This window comes from Barbus barbus, assembly GCF_936440315.1.
Source record: "Barbus barbus genome assembly, chromosome: 25".
NCBI lineage: Eukaryota > Metazoa > Chordata > Actinopteri > Cypriniformes > Cyprinidae > Barbus > Barbus barbus.
The window spans coordinates 10712955-10730784 of NC_136753.1; the positions used below are offsets into that span (position 1 = coordinate 10712955).

Consider the following 17830-nt stretch of genomic DNA (forward strand, 5'->3'; position numbering starts at 1 on the left):
CAAATATGATTAAAAGATGAATATGAGACAAAACTACAGAATGTCACATTTTATTATTAGCCATTTCAACACATAGATGCTTTACCAAATTAAAAGAGCAGCACTTTTAGAGTTCATCCCACTCATTGATGTGAGCACAAGTATTGGGACAGTTGAACATATGGCAGATATAAAAGATTACAAGCTATTATTTAGTTGCAGATCCCTTGTTTACAATCACAGCAGTGAGTCTGTGACCCATAGACATCACCAGACTCTTGGTCTCATCCTTTGAAATACTTTTCCCAGCCTTTAATGCAGCCAATTCCAATTGTTGCTTGTTTTGGGGAGTTTCTGCCTTTACTCTCCTGTTCAGCTGGTGAAATTCATGTTCAATCAGATTTAAATCTGGAGATTGACTTGGGCAATCTAAGACTTTCCATTTCTTTGCCCTTATAAATCCCTTGACTGAACTGGCAGGGTGTTTTGGGTCATTGTCCTGATGCAATATGAAGCACTTCCCAATGAATCTGGTGGCATTTTCTTAAATATTGGTAGGCAAGATGGTTTTGTACCCTTCCAAATTCATTCTGCTACTGTCATCATACATTAAGTTATCAGTAAAGTTGAGAAGGTCTGTTCCAGAGGCAGCCATACATGCCCATGCCATGACACCACCTCCACCATGCTTTACAGATGAGGCTGTATGCTTGGGATCATTTGCAGTTCCCTTTTTTTCCTCCACATTTTTGCTTTCCCATCACTTAGATAAAGGTTCATCTTTGTCTCATCGGTCCATAAACACAGTTCCAAAACCCTTCTGGCTCACCTTTGTGCTTTTTTGCAAACTCTAATCTTGGCTTTCTATTTTTGGTGCTAGTCAGAGGTTTGCATCTTGCTGTGTAGCATCTGTTATTCTGTGTCAAAGTCTCCTGAGGACAGTAGATTGTCAGAGCATCACCCCAGCTTTCTGGAAGTTGTTGGTGATTTTACAGACACATCTTTTAGGGTTCATTTTCACAGCTTTTATGACTTGTCTGTCATCAACTACTGTTGTTTTCTCAGCTGTTCCCAGTCGTTGCTGGTGTCGCTGGTGGTTTCCAATTTCTTGATTTCTCCATGCCTTTTGTTTTTGCTATAGCTCTAATTAACTTCCTCTTTTCTTTTAGCATCCAAATTGCTTGCTTTTCTCTCAGAGTCAGTACTAAGTGAGTTTATAACTACTCCAACAAGAAAAACAAAATTTTTAATAGCTGTTTATTTATTTATTTGTGGCGAGCAAATTCAAATATGAATTTTACTTATTTATTTTTTATTATTTATTTAGCCATATTTTACATTATCATCAGAACTGGGTTGCGTTTCCAACAAACATCATGCAAACAGCATTGCAAAGTTGTGTGGTTTAAACTACAGCTCTCAACGTGATTAGAAGCATGTTTTTAGTGTGACCTAAATAGATAATTATTTTGAATAAATTAAGCTACCATTCAGTACAATATATATATATATATATATATATATATATATATATATATATATATATATATATATATATATATATATACATACATATACACACACGGTTCATTGTACGTTTTTTAGTTTGTTGCATACTTGTGCATTATTCTACAATTTTGTGAGTAATGTGTTCACATTAATAATTTTATCATGTGAGTAATGTGTTTACATTTATAATTTCATCAAAAGTACACCAAGTATCTAGATCAGCGGTTCTTAATTCTGGTCCTAACGGTCCTCCCCCCTTGCTCTGCACATTTTGTATGTTTCCTCTTCAGGGATTTGTTCCATTCAAACGTAAATTCCCTGCGAAGTGGACATCTCAGGATATTCCGCCATGATTCCAGTTCGAAAGAAACATATACACACGTGGTCTGAATTGTTGGTACCCTTGGTAAATATGATCAAAGAAGGCTGTGAAAATAAATCTGCATTGTTAATCCTTTTGATCTATTATTTAAAAACTTCACAAAACTTGAACGTTTCATTGAAGAATAAGAATTTAAAATGGGGGGAAATATCATTATGAAATAAATGTTGTTCTCTAATACACATTGGACACAATTAACGGTACCCTTTTATTCAATACATTTTGAAACCTCCATTTGCCAAAATAGTATAGGCGTTTTCTCCTATAATGCCTGATGAGGTTAGAGAACACCTGACAATAGATCAGAGACCATTCCTTCATCCAGAATCACTCCAGATCCTTCAGATCCACAGCTCCATAATGGTGCTTCTTCTCTTCAGTTCACCTCATTCATTTTCTACAGGGTTCAGGTCAGGGAACTGAAATGGCCATAGCAGAAGCTTGGTTTTGGGCCCAGTGACCCATTTTTGTGTTGTTTTTAAGGTTTGTTTTTGGATTATTGTCTGGTTGGAAGATCAAAACATGGCCCGTTATAAGATTTCTAACACAGTTAGTAAAAGTACTACAATACCTGGGGGCTGTTTCATAAAACAAGTTTACCAAACAAGCCAGGCTTATTTGTTATTCTGACTTATTTTGAATCAGATCAACTGACAATAATTCAGACTGAATTAATAAAACTGAAATAAACCTGGCTTATTTGGTAAACTTATTTTATGAAACAGGCCCCAGGAAGGAAGATCGGGTTGTTGATATTTGCCTGCCATTCTTGCTCTATCTGCACAGTGTGCGTGAACGCGCTGATGACGTATCTTGTCTGCGCGAACAGGGTGTACAGAGGTATGCAAATACATATGTTGACAGGCAGGTACGAAAGCCAATTAAAACGCTCGGACAGAACGTTTTGATTGGACGAACATTTCTTGGTCCTACACCTTCCACAGAATATATAAATACAGATAAATACATTTAGACCACTTAATTTAATGATTGCTATCAGGATGTGAAGAGACTTTCAACCAGAATAACAAAAAAATGTTTCTGAAGGCAATCACCTATTGCACCTTTAAGTGCTTAATAAAAATACCCTGCAATTTTACTTTTGCTATATTAAACTGATATACTTAAAGTCTGCAAAATTGGAACCACCAATTTTGTACTTAATGCACTTTAATAGTGAGGAAGTAGTGTTAAAGTCCAACTAAATATGTACTGAAGTACATTTGATTGTGCTAAAGTGGAACTATTGCAAGTATACTTCAGGTAGGCTACACTATCACAATATCTTGACTTCCATAGCTATAAAGACTGATATTATTCAAAGATCATACAATCCTCATCAATAGTAACATTAAACACATTTTAAGCTTAATATTAAGAAATGTGCATTGTGCACAAGTAGTATTCCAAATAAAGTTTAATTATAATTTTTTACATCAGTAAGTCTCGAGCGATATGTCAGTAAATGTATGAATAGATTTGAACTATACTTAGTTCGAATTAAATGTATTTAAAATATATAAATTTTTTTACTACGGTAAACTTCTACATATGCCATATGTCATGCCACAGCATAGACTAACATCTAACAATTGACAAAAGTGTTTTTGTTTTTTGTTTTTTGTCTTACTACATAAAGGCTGCTGTGTAATTTTCCCTCTGATTAAGCATATAACGAATTTAGGGGAAGCATTTTAATAATCCTGTGATTGCACTTAAAGAATGCAGAATCTAGTCATTAATCGAATCTCATCAAATTTAACTGTGAATCATCTTGAATCGAATCTTTCTGAATTTGCAAAAATTGTTCTTAAATTGAATCAAAACCGAATGAATCGTGAATCAAATCGATTCACTGTTTACAGAAAGATTCACAGCCCTAGTTATAATGTATTAACTGTGGTTACAATTATTCATGAGATTGTACAATGCATTATAAGGTGCATTACTAGGCATAATTAATGCATTAAAGCTTCTTTTATAATACATTATACATAAAGGCTTTAAGTAAAGTGTTACCCCAAAAAAGTATTTGTTGCCAGGCAAGTTTTTTCATCTGGTGTGAATAGCTTTGTTTACATTCATTGGGCCTCATTCATGAAACATTTGTAAATATAAGAGTAAATTCCTAGTAATTTGCGCGTAAAACAGACCTTCCCGAAAACTCTCCTCTGGATTCACAAACGCTTCGTAAACATCCGATTTGATAGTTAAACGTGTATGTTAATGAATTCCAATCATTCGTAAATAGGGCGCACTTGCACGCTCATTCACAATTAGCATAATCCCCGCCTATGACTACGGCTACGCAAATTTCAAGTCCAGGAAAAAAAAACGTTTTTCCAGCTGTAGATTTGGTTGCTATGAAGTGGAATATCCACGGCAGTAACATATTACTAGTATCTCATTTTGAAGAATATTATTGAATATAAAAGTGCAGTAACCAGTAATATTAATTTCTCTGTTGTTCTGTTGTTAACTACTGCTTACAGACAGGAGATTGAGCAGCTGGCTGTCTGGTGCAGTCACAACAACTTGGAGCTCAACACGCTCAAAACAGTGGAGATGATAGTAGACTTTAGGAGGAACCCCCCTGCTCTCCCCCCACTCACCATCATGGACAGCACTGTTGCTGCAGTAGAGTCATTCAGGTTCCTGGGCACCACAATCTCCCAGGACCTGTAGTGGGACGTTCACATTGACTATTGTGGAAAAGGCCCAGCAGAGGCTGTATTTCCTCCGCCAGCTAAGGAAGCTCAACCTGCCACAGGAGCTACTGAAACAGTTCTACTCTGCCATCATCAAGTCTATCCTGTGTTCATCTATAACTGTTTGGTTTGGCTCAGCTACCAAAACAGACATCAGACAACTACAACAAACAGTCAGGATTGCTGAGAGGATTATCGGTGCCCCTCTACCCAACCTCCAAGATCTTTATATCTCCAGAGTGAGGAAAAGAGCTAAGAAAGTCACTCTGGACCCCTCACACCCAGCTCACTCTCCCTTTGAACTGTTGCCCTCTGGCCGGCGCTACAGATCACTAAGCAACAAAACAGCCAGACACAAGAACAGTTTTTTCCCCCCAGGCCATATCCCACCTGAACAACATATAACACACCCCAGTACTGTACATCTGTAAATAACTCATCAAACTTTCATCCGTACATAGGACATATGCACATTCACAGTTCTGTCTATGGACATTTTTTCTTCTGTATATTTTTATTTTTATTACTGTTGTTATTTATAATTTATTGTCTTCATTGTTAGTGTTTTTGTTACCTTACTTATATGTTGTCTGCACTCTGTTTGTATTTCTGTACTGGAAGCTCCTTACACCAAGACAAATTCCTTGTGTGTGTCAACACACTTGGCAATAAAGCTCCTTCTGATTCTGATTCTGATTGTTCAGTTGTTGTACAAGTAGGATGATTGGTTGGTGTAGTATTTGTCCCACCCCTCCTCCATTGATTGGACGGCTGGATGAAAAGTACCAGTGTTGCCAATTTAGCAGCTAGATTTAGTGACTTCCCCACCACTTTTGAGACTTTTTTCAAAAGTTTAGGGACAGATATAGCAACTTCTTGGACAAACCATATCTAAGTTCTCAACTTGCCCACTAATCTATATTCATCTTTATATAGATCAGTGAATTTGCCATTATGATGTCATCTAGTGACATTTAGCTACCAGTTTTAGCTACTTTCAATTGAAAGCAGTTGGCAACATTGACAGTGACAAGTGCTGCGTTCTACCCAAAGCTAAACCGGAGCTAAACACTTTATCAACTCTCAGCTACAAAAAAAACCCCCAGAGCAAACGAACTTGTAAAATATTATAATGGCAGTGCATCAAAACTCAGTGTCATCAGTTTTCCAAAAAGAACACAGAAGGTTTTACGCACCATTTACACATGGTAGGGAGCAGGTGTACATTTCTCTCGTAGCAACTAACGTTTTGAAAATACGAACATTTTCATTAATCCGAAAATTTACGTCAGAACGGCTTTACGAACGATTTACACAAAAATTCATTCTGCTCGTGTTTCATGAATGAGGCTCATTGTTTTTATTCAAAATCTTCACAGCGCTGAACAGTTTGGTTTAGAAATTAGTTCTTTGATTACCTGGAGCCTGTGAAACAGAGGCCTTTGATGGTTGATTGTTCAGCGAAGTTCTCAAAGCAGCCCGCCTTTTCTTTAGATCTTCCAACTCTTTTCCCAGCCTGCTTATACAAACACAAATTATTATTTGTTATTCTTGGTCTCTGACGGTTTCACTCATTAGACATTTGCAAATCCTAAGGATTCACAATTTTTTTGTCAATATCTTTGGAGTACAGCTGAGTGATTATTAGAATATTAGGGCTATTATTGTGATAATTGAATAATCAATATGATATACTGATGTAATATAATTACTATACTGTGAATATCCAAAAATTGTTGAAAATTAAGATTAATTTGCTAAAGATGGCACTAATATAATATGCAATTTCACTTCAAATTAGTCAAGAAGTGCTTATGTGTTCCAGAAACTAATTCCCCTTCTGAAAGAGTTTTTTAGTGCTGGTGGGAACATAGTGTCATGCCACAAAGCATCTCTTGAACCAGAAACCGTTGATAGATTTGTGTTCCTTACTAAAAACTTCTGAAAACTCTCATAATTTACCCCAGTTGCACAGTGGAGAATATAGTATGTAAATTGCATTGCTGTAAAGAAGCTGTCAGAATGCAGTTTTTTCATATTGTTACATCGACAGTTTTTTTTTTTTTATTATTGGGGCAGAAAAAAATCACCTTTTTAATTATTCTAGAGCAAATGCAAAAATATTAGAAATTTGAAAATTTGGAAAAATGTTGAGATATAAAATTTTAGATGCATTGCCCAGCCCTTCTTCAGAATATGAAAAGTAGTTTTTTCTTACAGGTCAGCTCTGTTGATGGCATCAGAATCTGGTGGAGGAATCATAAAGCAAACTCCAGGAAATGTTTTGATTGTTCCATCGTTGGACTGAACCTCCCAGTTGTCATTGTCTGTGTTAGACTTCAGATTAAACAGCTCTCCTCTGTTCAATGAAGCCTGAGAAAAATCCAGTTGATTAAAAAATTAATAGAAGAATATAAAATTAGTAACCAAAGTTTTTCATGCTACATGTTAGAAAAAAATCTTTAACATAAAATTTTGTTCTAGAGATTCTAACCTTGGGAGTTTTCCAGTCACACAGAGACTCAACCGTGGTAGTTTTGCTTGGAGGAGTGCGACGAAGCTTTATTGGTGTGATAGAGGTGCTTCGCTTTCTCAGGTCAGCCAACAGCTGCTCGTTGCGCTGTAGAGGCCTTTCCTCAGCCTATAGACAAACAGAATATATAATATTGACACATTCAGAGTTGTATTAGGTAAGTGATATGTGTTAAAGTAATATCCACATGGATGGCAGGACTCAAGGTTTCCCAATAGTACATTGCCCAAAGCATCACACTGCCTCTGCCGGCTTGCCTTCTTCCCATAGTGCTTCTTGGTGCCATGTGTTCCCCCAGGTAATGGACACACACACACCCGGCCATCCACATGATGTAAAAGAAAGTGTGATTCATCAGACCAGGCCACCTTCTGCCATTGCTCTCTGGTCCAATTCTGATGGTCAAGTGCCCACTGTTGGCGCTTTCGGCGGTAGAGAGGGGCCAACATTGGCTATGCTGCTGTAGCATCTGCTTATGATCCTTGATGGTTGTTGGGACTTTATGTCTTAAGAGACCCCTTTTAGCCTTTTGACATTTGCATATAATTCACAGACCTGGCCCCACATTCAACCTTTATATGGGTGCTAAATTGCCAATGGTTGTGCCCCCACTGTCAAAAAGACGCTAAACAGATTGACTATCTTTTCTCTCCATCTGACTTCAAATTCCAGAACTAAATGACCCTCAATACCAGGCCTGGTGACCAGTGGACTACCCCCCACGATTACAAGATACATAACACACACACACACACACACACACACACATAGAGACATTTTCTTTATTTACACCATAATTTATCAGTTACAAAGGTATCTGGTATATGCATGTGTTGTTTGTATGTTTCCTTATTATATTAGCCTAGTGACCACTCGTTATTTGTATTAGTAAGCTCTAAACACTAATATTCAGGTGTATCGTACTGTGTATGTGACAAATAAAATTTGAATTTGAATTTGAATGAATGTATCTCTGGTTTAATATCTTTTAGATGTCTCTTTCTTGATATCAAAATAATCTGCTCTTTATTTCTCAAACAATGATGTACACTATGTGATCGTGAAATGCATCATACTATTTTTACTGTACTGTGGGAAAATTTACACCGATTCGCCAGAACACTCATAAAACATGCAAATGAGGTGTCAAGTGGGACAAAGAAACACTTTCCTGCTGAAACTATGTGCCTTGTTATTGGTCAAACTAACCAAAATGTGTGTTACAGGGAAACCAGATAAAACTTCACCCACACCCAAAAGGCGAGTCTTCTCTTTACTTTCGGTGCCCTGGAGACACACATATCACCTTGGAAATCTCGCGACTCCCCTTTCGGGGGGGGAGTCCGAGCTTCTGGCAGTTTTAAGTTCAGTAACTTTGGCGATTCACTTTGGACCAATCAACCCGTGGCTGGAATGACGAAGCTTTCACTCCTAAAGGAATTCATCAAGAATCTACATGCACCAGGACACTTTACTCAGCACCAACAAAACCAATATGCAAGTAACCGCTTGTTAACTATTTAGATGCGCTTCTAGGCTTCGACCCCTTTTAATTAAGGTGATGTAATTCTCTGATGGTTATAACAGGTTGTGTTTAGCTGATGTGTAAATTCTGCCATTACGCTCTACTCTCTTGCGCACGAGCGCTCTCTCTCTCTCCATGCCTTCCTTGCATTGGCAAGGAAGGCCAACTATGTTTAATGTGTGTATGTTTGTGTCTAGTTCGATGTTACATGTTCCCTTGTAGTGTAGTTTAATAAACATCCATATGTATTCACGCTTGGTTGTCTGTGTCTGCTACTAACAGAACGAGGTCACTTTAACGTTTCGGTTTTGTTACATGCTCTATGAGCGATGTATTAGCGAGGAAATTATTTTTTGTGGCCAGAGAAATAATTTTCCTTAGAGTCAATAGACGATTAAAACTGTCCATACCGTGGACGAACAAATCATTTTATTGTACTATTAATGCTATAGTTAATTCCTGAAGATGAATATATAATTGATAACAACTCCTTATGATTAATTATGTTCATCTCACTTTGAGTTAATTTGCTACACTGCCCCATACACAACAAACTGCGATGCACTGTGTATTCTAACACCTTTCCATCAGAAACAGCAGTTACTTCTTGAGCAATTTGAGCTACAGCTGCTCGTCTGTTGGATCGGACCACAAAGGCCAGCCTTCGCTCCCCACATGCAGTCAGAGTCAAGTTTCCAGAAAAAAATAATACTCAAGTAAAGTGCAGATACTCAAAAAGTGTACTTAAGTACAATACTCAAGTAAATGTACTTAGTTACTGTCCGCCTCTGCTTCTAACACATCAACTTTGAGGACAAAATGTTCACTTGCTGCCTGATATATCCCAACCACTAGCAGGTGCCATAATGAAGAGATAATTTACATATAATTTAAATGTATTTAGTAGTTGAAAATGTGATTTCACCTCAAGCTGCATCTGAATTTCAGTGCTGGTTTTGCCATTGAGTGCTTTGGCATCAACAGTGGAGCCAAGCTTAGATAAAGACTCAGACAAGGTATCTGCATCCAGTTGGTACTGTTGAGAAGCATATAAACTTGATTAGACTTTACAAATTAACTAAATGTTTATAACTAAATGTGTTTAACAAAAATTATGTATCTATCCATTTGCCCTACCTACCCTTTTGTACTCCTCTGTATTGTCGAGGTGTGTTTCCTGACAGATGCAAAGATTCAGAAACTTCTGCCATTCATTCCTCATAGTGTCTCTCTGGGCCTGGACACACAAATAGCACATCAGAGCTCAGCTTTGATTATGTTAATGTTGTGGCATACTGAATGCAATATTTATTTATTGAACACATCATTTAATTAATTGTAATTATTCAACTTAAATTTTCCAATGCCACGCATTTGTCAACAGCATAAAACAACAAATCCAATATCACATAGACAATATGGCTGGAGTTAGCTCACTGACCAAAGTGTTACATAATAAAGCTACCTGAACAGTGCTCGCAGCAGGATGTTTTAGTTCAATCAGTCGGTCTCCATCATCCTGTAATTTGTTGACCTCGTTTTCGTGGGACAGCAGGCTGTTATTCTTGAAGTTCTGCAAAAGACAAAAGACAAAAGGTCTAATATAATGTTTTCTTTAAAATGTGGTGTTGCCACTTTTGCAGTTGATCAAAAAATTTGCAAATAATTGCCACCCATTATTGCTTGCCCAATGATCTTGTTTATGCTCATTGCTTTCATAATGTTAGTTGTTTAAAAAAAATGTTTTGGGGAAAAAGGTAAATTGTAAGGTTTTTTAAACTTTTTTTAAGCCCTTTCATACATTCAAATTGTTTGTGAACCACGTATTGCAAATTATTGCAAATAAAAGTTGGATTCGCCACATTTTCTATCATCTTTGCAATCCCACACTCTCAACAAAAGCTCTTGTACAGTGCCTATAAAAAGGCTACACATCCATATTAATTTAGCAGGTTATGAGATGTAGAAAAAAAAAAAAGATTCCTCTTTTTACTTTCAACCAACTTTTCTGTGAGATTTTCTTAGCAGCATTTACTGCTAAAGCCAAGGCCCACAAAGAGACCACAAATATTTCATTTGGAATCTCATTGTGAAGAGGAGCCAATGAGGATAAGAGTACAAAAGGTTGAGTTGAAGGTGATGATCCATCCAGCAAGAAATGTCTGAGAGGTAAGACTGAAACCACTGGAGTGTGGTTCCTGAGATGCCCTTTGCCAATAGGGTTGACTGAAGGATCTGGTGGTTAACCATATCAAAAGCAGCGGACAGATCCAGCAAGATAAGTAAAGAAGATTTGGAAGCCACTCTTGCCAGTCTTAGGGTCAGGGCTGCTGCTGGCCAAATAGGTTCCCTAAGCAGAATTGTATTTATGTTTTAAAAAACAACAACAAAAAAAAACAAAAAAAGCACCTACTAGGTCAAAATAGAACTTTAATAACCTACTGTATAAAAGTAAATGAATAAATAAATTGACATTAAATTGTATTATTTACAAATTACAATGGTAGCTCTAGAGAGTTACCTGTGGCTATTATTTTATTATACAGTTGTCTGATTGATTTTATAGTCTCACGCATTCGGAAATCATGCAAAAGAAAATCAAGCAGTTTTACTACGATAAAACCATGGATAATTTTTGTAAGGGTTGTGATGTCCACATGTTTTTTGTTGAATAAATTATAGAGGCTATGTCATCTATAGCAAAAAGGTGGCCAAAAAATGAAAGATTAAGTGGATATTTGAATTAAATGTATTGGTCAATAACAGCAGCAACTAGATAAAAAAGTTCGTCAAGACAAACTTTAGGTTGGCTTGAGAAAGCCTAGCCTGAAAGTTTAAAAGTTTAAAAGCAGTTGTAAAAGCTTGAAGTTTGAAAATTTAGATGGATGGATTACATAGATATTGTTGCTAGCATGTTTTTAGCATGATTATCTTGAAACAGTTTAAAAGTTTAGATAGATAGTTACACAGACAGACAGACAGACAGACAGACAGACAGACAGACAGACAGACAGATAGATAGATAGATAGATAGATAGATAGATAGATAGATAGATAGATAGACAGTTACAGACAGATAGATAGATAGCATGTTTCAAGCATGATTAGCATGTTACTAGCATGTTGCTAGCATGATAAACAAGTGACTAACATGTTGTTAGCATGACTAGCAAGTGACTAGCATGTTTCTAGCATGATTAGCAAGTGACTAGCAGGTTGCTAGCATGATTAGCATGTTGCTAGCATGATTTGCAAGCTTCTAGCATATTGTTAGTATGTTTCTAGCATGATTAGCATGTCGCTAGGATAGATAGATAGATAGATAGATAGATAGATAGATAGATAGATAGATAGATAGATAGATAGATAGATAGATAGATAGATAGATAGATTAATTAGAAATAAGCATGTTATATGCATAAGCAGGTTGGTAGCATAATTAGCAAGTGACTAGCATGTCGCTAGCATGTTTCTAGCATGATTAGCAAGTGACTAGCATGTCACTAGCATGTTTCTAGCATGATTAGCAAGTGACTAGCATGTCGCTAGGATGTTTCTAGCATGATTAGCAAGTGACTAGCATGTTGCTAGCATGGTTCTAGCATGATTAGCATGTTTCTAGCATGATTAGCATGTTACTAGCATGTTGCTAGCATGACTAGAAAGTGACTAGCATGTCGCTAGCATGTTGCTAGCATGATAAACAAGTGACTAACATGTTGTTAGCATGACTAGCAAGTGACTAGCATGTCGCTAGCATGTTTCTAGCATGATTAGCATGTTACTAGCATGTTGCTAGCATGATAAACAAGTGATTAACATGTTGTTAGCATGACTAGCAAGTGACTAGCATGTTGCTAGCATGTTTCTAGCATGATTAGCAAGTGACTAGCAGGTTGCTAGCATGATTAGCATGTCGCTAGGATAGATAGATTAATTAGAAATATTAGATGAGTTTGAATGAGTTTGAATGGATTAGAAATAGTACATAGAAGGGAAGTCTGATTGAGTCTAATGGGCTTCAGTTTGTTTACGTTTGAATTTTGACAGTTGGAGTTTGAATAGTCTTGGCTCATCTGAACATTCCATGAATGTAAGTCTATGGGATTTTTATGATTTTTAATATTCATTTTTATGAAAACTATAAGTCGGATCAGTTAGAAAAGATATAGCACACTAAGTGAGATCAGTCTGAAGAGCTGGGCTGAGTTTGGTGGTTCTAGCTTGAAAGCTCTAGGAGGAGATGCGTTCAGAAATTTGGCTAAGAAGAATAATAATAAGCTTAAGTAGAAGATCAGTAGGTTGGCTTTCTCAAGCCAACCTAATTACCAGGCCTTTAGTGCCCTTTGTAATAACATTCACTCACCTAAAGGATTATTAGGAACACCATACTAATACTGTGTTTGACCCCCTTTCGCCTTCAGAACTGCCTTAATTCTACGTGGCATTGATTCAACAAGGTGCTGAAAGCATTCTTTAGAAATGTTGGCCCATATTGATAGGATAGCATCTTGCAGTTGATGGAGATTTGTGGGATGCACATCCAGGGCACGAAGCTCCCGTTCCACCACATCCCAAAGATGCTCTATTGGGTTGAGATCTGGTGACTGTGGGGGCCATTTTAGTACAGTGAACTCATTGTCATGTTCAAGAAACCAATTTGAAATGATTCGAGCTTTGTGACATGGTGCATTATCCTGCTGGAAGTAGCCATCAGAGGATGGGTACATGGTGGTCATAAAGGGATGGACATGGTCAGAAACAATGCTCAGGTAGGCCGTGGCATTTAAACGATGCCCAATTCGCACTAAGGGGCCTAAAGTGTGCCAAGAAAACATCCCCCACACCATTACACCACCACCACCACCAGCCTGCACAGTGGTAACAAGGCATGATGGATCCATGTTCTCATTCTGTTTACGCCAAATTCTGACTCTAACATCTGAATGTCTCAACAGAAATCGAGACTCATCAGACCAGGCAACATTTTTCCAGTCTTCAACCGTCCAATTTTGGTGAGCTCGTGCAAATTGTAGCCTCTTTTTCCTATTTGTAGTGGAGATGAGTGGTACCCGGTGGGGTCTTCTGCTGTTGTAGCCCATCCGCCTCAAGGTTGTGCGTGTTGTGGCTTCACAAATGCTTTGCTGCATACCTCGGTTGTAACGAGTGGTTATTTCAGTCAAAGTTGCTCTTCTATCAGCTTGAATCAGTCGGCCCATTCTCCTCTGACCTCTAGCATCAACAAGGCATTTTCGCCCACAGGACTGCCGCATACTGGATGTTTTTCCCTTTTCACACCATTCTTTGTAAACCCTAGAAATGGTTGTGCGTGAAAATCCCAGTAACTGAGCAGATTGTGAAATACTCAGACCGGCCCGTCTGGCACCAACAACCATGCCACGCTCAAAATTGCTTAAATCACCTTTCTTTCCCATTCTGACATTCAGTTTGGAGTTCAGGAGATTGTCTTGACCAGGACCACACCCTTAAATGCATTGAAGCAACTGCCATGTGATTGGTTGATTAGATAATTGCATTAATGAGAAATTGAACAGGTGTTCCTAATAATCCTTTAGGTGAGTGTATATTTATGCATTTAGCAGACGCTTTTATCCAACGCGACTTACATTGGAATTGAACCCATGACCTTGGCGTTGCTAGCGCCATGCTCTACTATTTGAGCTACAGGAAAGCCTACGTGTAATGTTGCGGGAAAAAAAACAAAAAACAAAAAAACATATAAAAACAAAACAAACAAAAAAATCAATTAAAAAAAAATCAATAAAAACATGAAGTTGTTGAGTGTGGTGATCTGAAGGCAGCTCAACATGACCAGTGAACAGTTCCTCTGTCAGAATTAATGGTGATGCCAATACACCTCTGTACATAGCAAACTTATATAAAAACACGCTTCTTCAGCGAGTGTCCATTATAAAACACTTGCCAGACATGCAATCATACTAAAATGTGTTCATAAAGCTATCAGAGAGCGCACATAAACAGTTTGTTTATTTGCACACTAATAATAACGGACTCGCGCGCGTCTAATAATGTAAGTTACGATTCATGTATGTCACTGACTGTAATCGTCTTTACCTCCATTACAATCGTCATCCATCAAACTTCACTGGTAAAATACTGGTTTGCTTTATTCAGCCCATACAGACTAGTCCTGACTTCATATTTCTTCTCATTAGAGGTGTTAGAGGTGGACGTTGAAATCTCAAAGCATTACTAGGGGAGTACCGTGCTTAGGAAAGGTTGATATGAACGTAAAATCAAAGCAAAGTCAGTGCACAGGGCCCAGAATTCCAGTGACGCCCCTGCAAATGTGTACGACATATTTAATTTTGCACTTTACTTCGGTTTCGCTGTACAACGTCAAGTCGGCACTTACAACCTCTCAGATCTGACAGTGCAAGTTCAACTCCTAGCACTATAACTTTTCCTACTCTTTTTGCGGCATTCCTGTTGCAACTTGCAAAACTCATTTGTGCACTTGTAAATGCAGATTTGACAGAGCAGAACCGGGGGTGATGCTGGGCTTCGAATGAAGCCATTTTATTGGTCGATGCCTAAGTTTAGCCACTAGTGGTACGTGAGCTTTCTCTAGTGGTACGCAGAGGAATCTCTGAATTAAATTTAAATTAGGCTGCGTGTCCACCAAAGCGTTTTTTTTTTCACGCGGCGGCGAAAGTCTGTGTATTTTTAATTTTTGCAGAACCATTACATGCTCACGAGAAAACTTTCATCTTTCATCAAACTTTTTCTCATGTGCTCATGAGAAAAAGAACTCTTTTAATGTATAAAGCAGTATATGCCTTTTACTGGATGATGAATGAAACAAAACCATTAATCTGTTTATTATTATTATTCAGTCCCATAAGAACAGGTGAATGCAAAATGGACCTTTGCAACAACAAAAAAATGTTTTTTAAATTCAATTTTTTCAATTTCTTCTATGTATATTATTTTAGTTATGAATAATATATTATCATATATTATCAATTATCATATATTTGCGTATGATGTTCCACAATTATGTCTTTTTTGTTGAGTGCAACAAAGCAAGCTTGCGGACACAGCAGGTATATAACAGGCTTTACAGTAAAAATGCTGCAGGAATGTCTGACGAGTGCAGCTCACTTGCTGCTTGTGACAACATGTCCAGTATGTCCATTATTCTTAATATGTCTGGTCTATGGAGGGTGGCCAGATGGAAAGCATTAAAAAAAATCTAAATCTAAATCTAAATTTTGCCAAAAACAATGTAGCAAAAATGTTTTATGGTCTGATGAAACCTGAACTGAAACTTTTGGGCTATAAAAAGAGTTTTTGGCACAAAAACAAGATTACTCATCACTGTCTGATGGACCCCAAGTACCACAGTTTGAGAAACGTTATTCTATAGAGATATCTGTCCCTCAGTCCACTCCATTGTACAGGTCATGTGATCAGCTCACCTCATACTGTCTGCGGATATCAGCATGGTCAACCATCTGATCACTCCAGTCCTGTTTAAGGATCTTGTTCTGCTCCTCCCTCATGTATGCCACCTCCTTCTCACAGTCTTGCATGTAGTCGTACAGACTGTTGAGATAGTGACGTCTCCATTTGGAGTTATCCTGTAAAAAAATGAAAATCCAAAATGATATTTTTTTTTATGTTCTCTCCTTGTTCTTATTCAAACTTACTGGACAATCTTGGCATCAACAGTATCTCTTACAATTTAAAGAGGCATGAGAAGTCAACTTCAAATCATCCATGTATCAGTGATGGGAATGATTTCTTACCAGTAGGTTCGCATATTGCTTCTTAAAGGCATCATATTCCTCCTGGAATGACATGGGGGATTTTAAGTTTTGTGAATAAAGGATTAGTTAACCTAAAAATGAAAATTCTCTCAGCAATTACTCACCCTCATGTTTTTCCCCTAAGACATGTTCATCTTCCAAACACAAACGAAGAATATTTTAATGAAATATAAGAGATTTTTATTAAAAAAAATAAGTGTCCTTCCATTGAACATTAACACAACCAAAATTTTGATGCTTCGAAATGTGCGTTCATCAAGGTTAATGTCAATAAAGGCCTAAAATAAATCTGTTCATCATACAACTCAATTTTATAAATAATATAAAGCGTGTCTCTCCAGAAGGGTTGGATGTAACCATTCGGTTCATATGTATTACTTTTACGATGTCTTCCTGAACTTTTTGAAACATCGAAATTAGGTTTTGAGAAAGGACAGAAATGTCTCAGGTTTCATCACAAATATCTTCATTTGTGTTTTGAAGATGCAGAATCGAAGCATTAGAATGACATGAGTGAGTAATTGATGACAGCAAAAGCTGATCATGAGAAATGCAATTTGTGGTAACAGAAAAAAATGCCTATTTGGTAGAATTTTTTTTTAAGCTCACCTTGGAGCTGGTTGATCCAGGGCATAGCTGGTTGTTGTAAGACTCAATCTCCTTATGAAGGATGCTATGAGCTGCAACCTGCTTCTTCAGGTCACCCAGAGTGGGGCCATACTCTTCTTTGCTTGCCTCTTTCTGTAATATTCCGAAATACTAATTAATCAGCACATATACACACACACACACGTTTGTTTTTGTGAAAAGTGGGGACATCCCATATAGGCATAATGGTTTTTATACTGTACAAACTGTATGTACTATTGCCCTACACCAGGGGTCGGCAACCCGCGGCTCTTTCATCCCTCTGTGGTGGCTCCCTGTAATGTGGGTGTACAATACGCGGTTGGGGGTGGGGGGATCTCCCCGACTATTAATACAACCTAAACTCTTCCCCTGCACTTTTTCTCGGTCACGTGTGTTAAAGTAGAGGTTTTCAAGGGCCAATGTGAATAAATCTAGAATTAAATTAAAAGAGAAAAGATAGTCACGTCGTTTTGGATACGTTTTATTCGTATCCAAAACGACGTGAACTTCACAGAGCGCTGAACACTCTCACGCGCTGTGTTTCATTCATACTCAAAGTCGGGGGGCGCTCTCGTATGAGAAGTACTAATAACTTTTGACAGGCATCCCGCTATCGCTGTAGCTAAGCTGAATAACAAGCAAAAAACTTAACTGATGAAATGTGGTTTATGTGCGTTTTTCAAGTAAAGTAAAGTAAAAAGTCGTGACGTATTGTCAAGTATGGTGACCCATACTCGAAATTGGTGCTCT

At 37.6% G+C, this 17830-nt stretch overlaps 1 protein-coding gene and 1 long non-coding RNA gene across 2 annotated transcripts in view; one reads left to right on the forward strand and one right to left on the reverse strand.

Annotated features, from left to right (window-relative positions):
* evpla (envoplakin a) overlaps positions 1-17830 on the reverse strand; it is a 30838-nt gene that overhangs the window by 7596 nt on the left and 5412 nt on the right. Inside the window, exons 5-13 of the mRNA XM_079376589.1 lie at positions 17060-17191; positions 16430-16471; positions 16100-16261; positions 10102-10209; positions 9778-9873; positions 9562-9672; positions 7073-7219; positions 6797-6951; positions 5997-6094 (exon numbers count right to left, since the gene is read on the reverse strand). Coding sequence (XP_079232715.1) covers positions 5997-6094; positions 6797-6951; positions 7073-7219; positions 9562-9672; positions 9778-9873; positions 10102-10209; positions 16100-16261; positions 16430-16471; positions 17060-17191 — 1051 coding nt within the window. The remainder of the gene's footprint in view (positions 1-5996; positions 6095-6796; positions 6952-7072; positions 7220-9561; positions 9673-9777; positions 9874-10101; positions 10210-16099; positions 16262-16429; positions 16472-17059; positions 17192-17830) is intronic.
* LOC306844464 overlaps positions 8374-17830 on the forward strand; it is a 59624-nt gene continuing 50167 nt past the window's right edge. Inside the window, exon 1 of the long non-coding RNA XR_013781917.1 lies at positions 8374-8669. This is a non-coding gene — a long non-coding RNA (uncharacterized lncRNA). The remainder of the gene's footprint in view (positions 8670-17830) is intronic.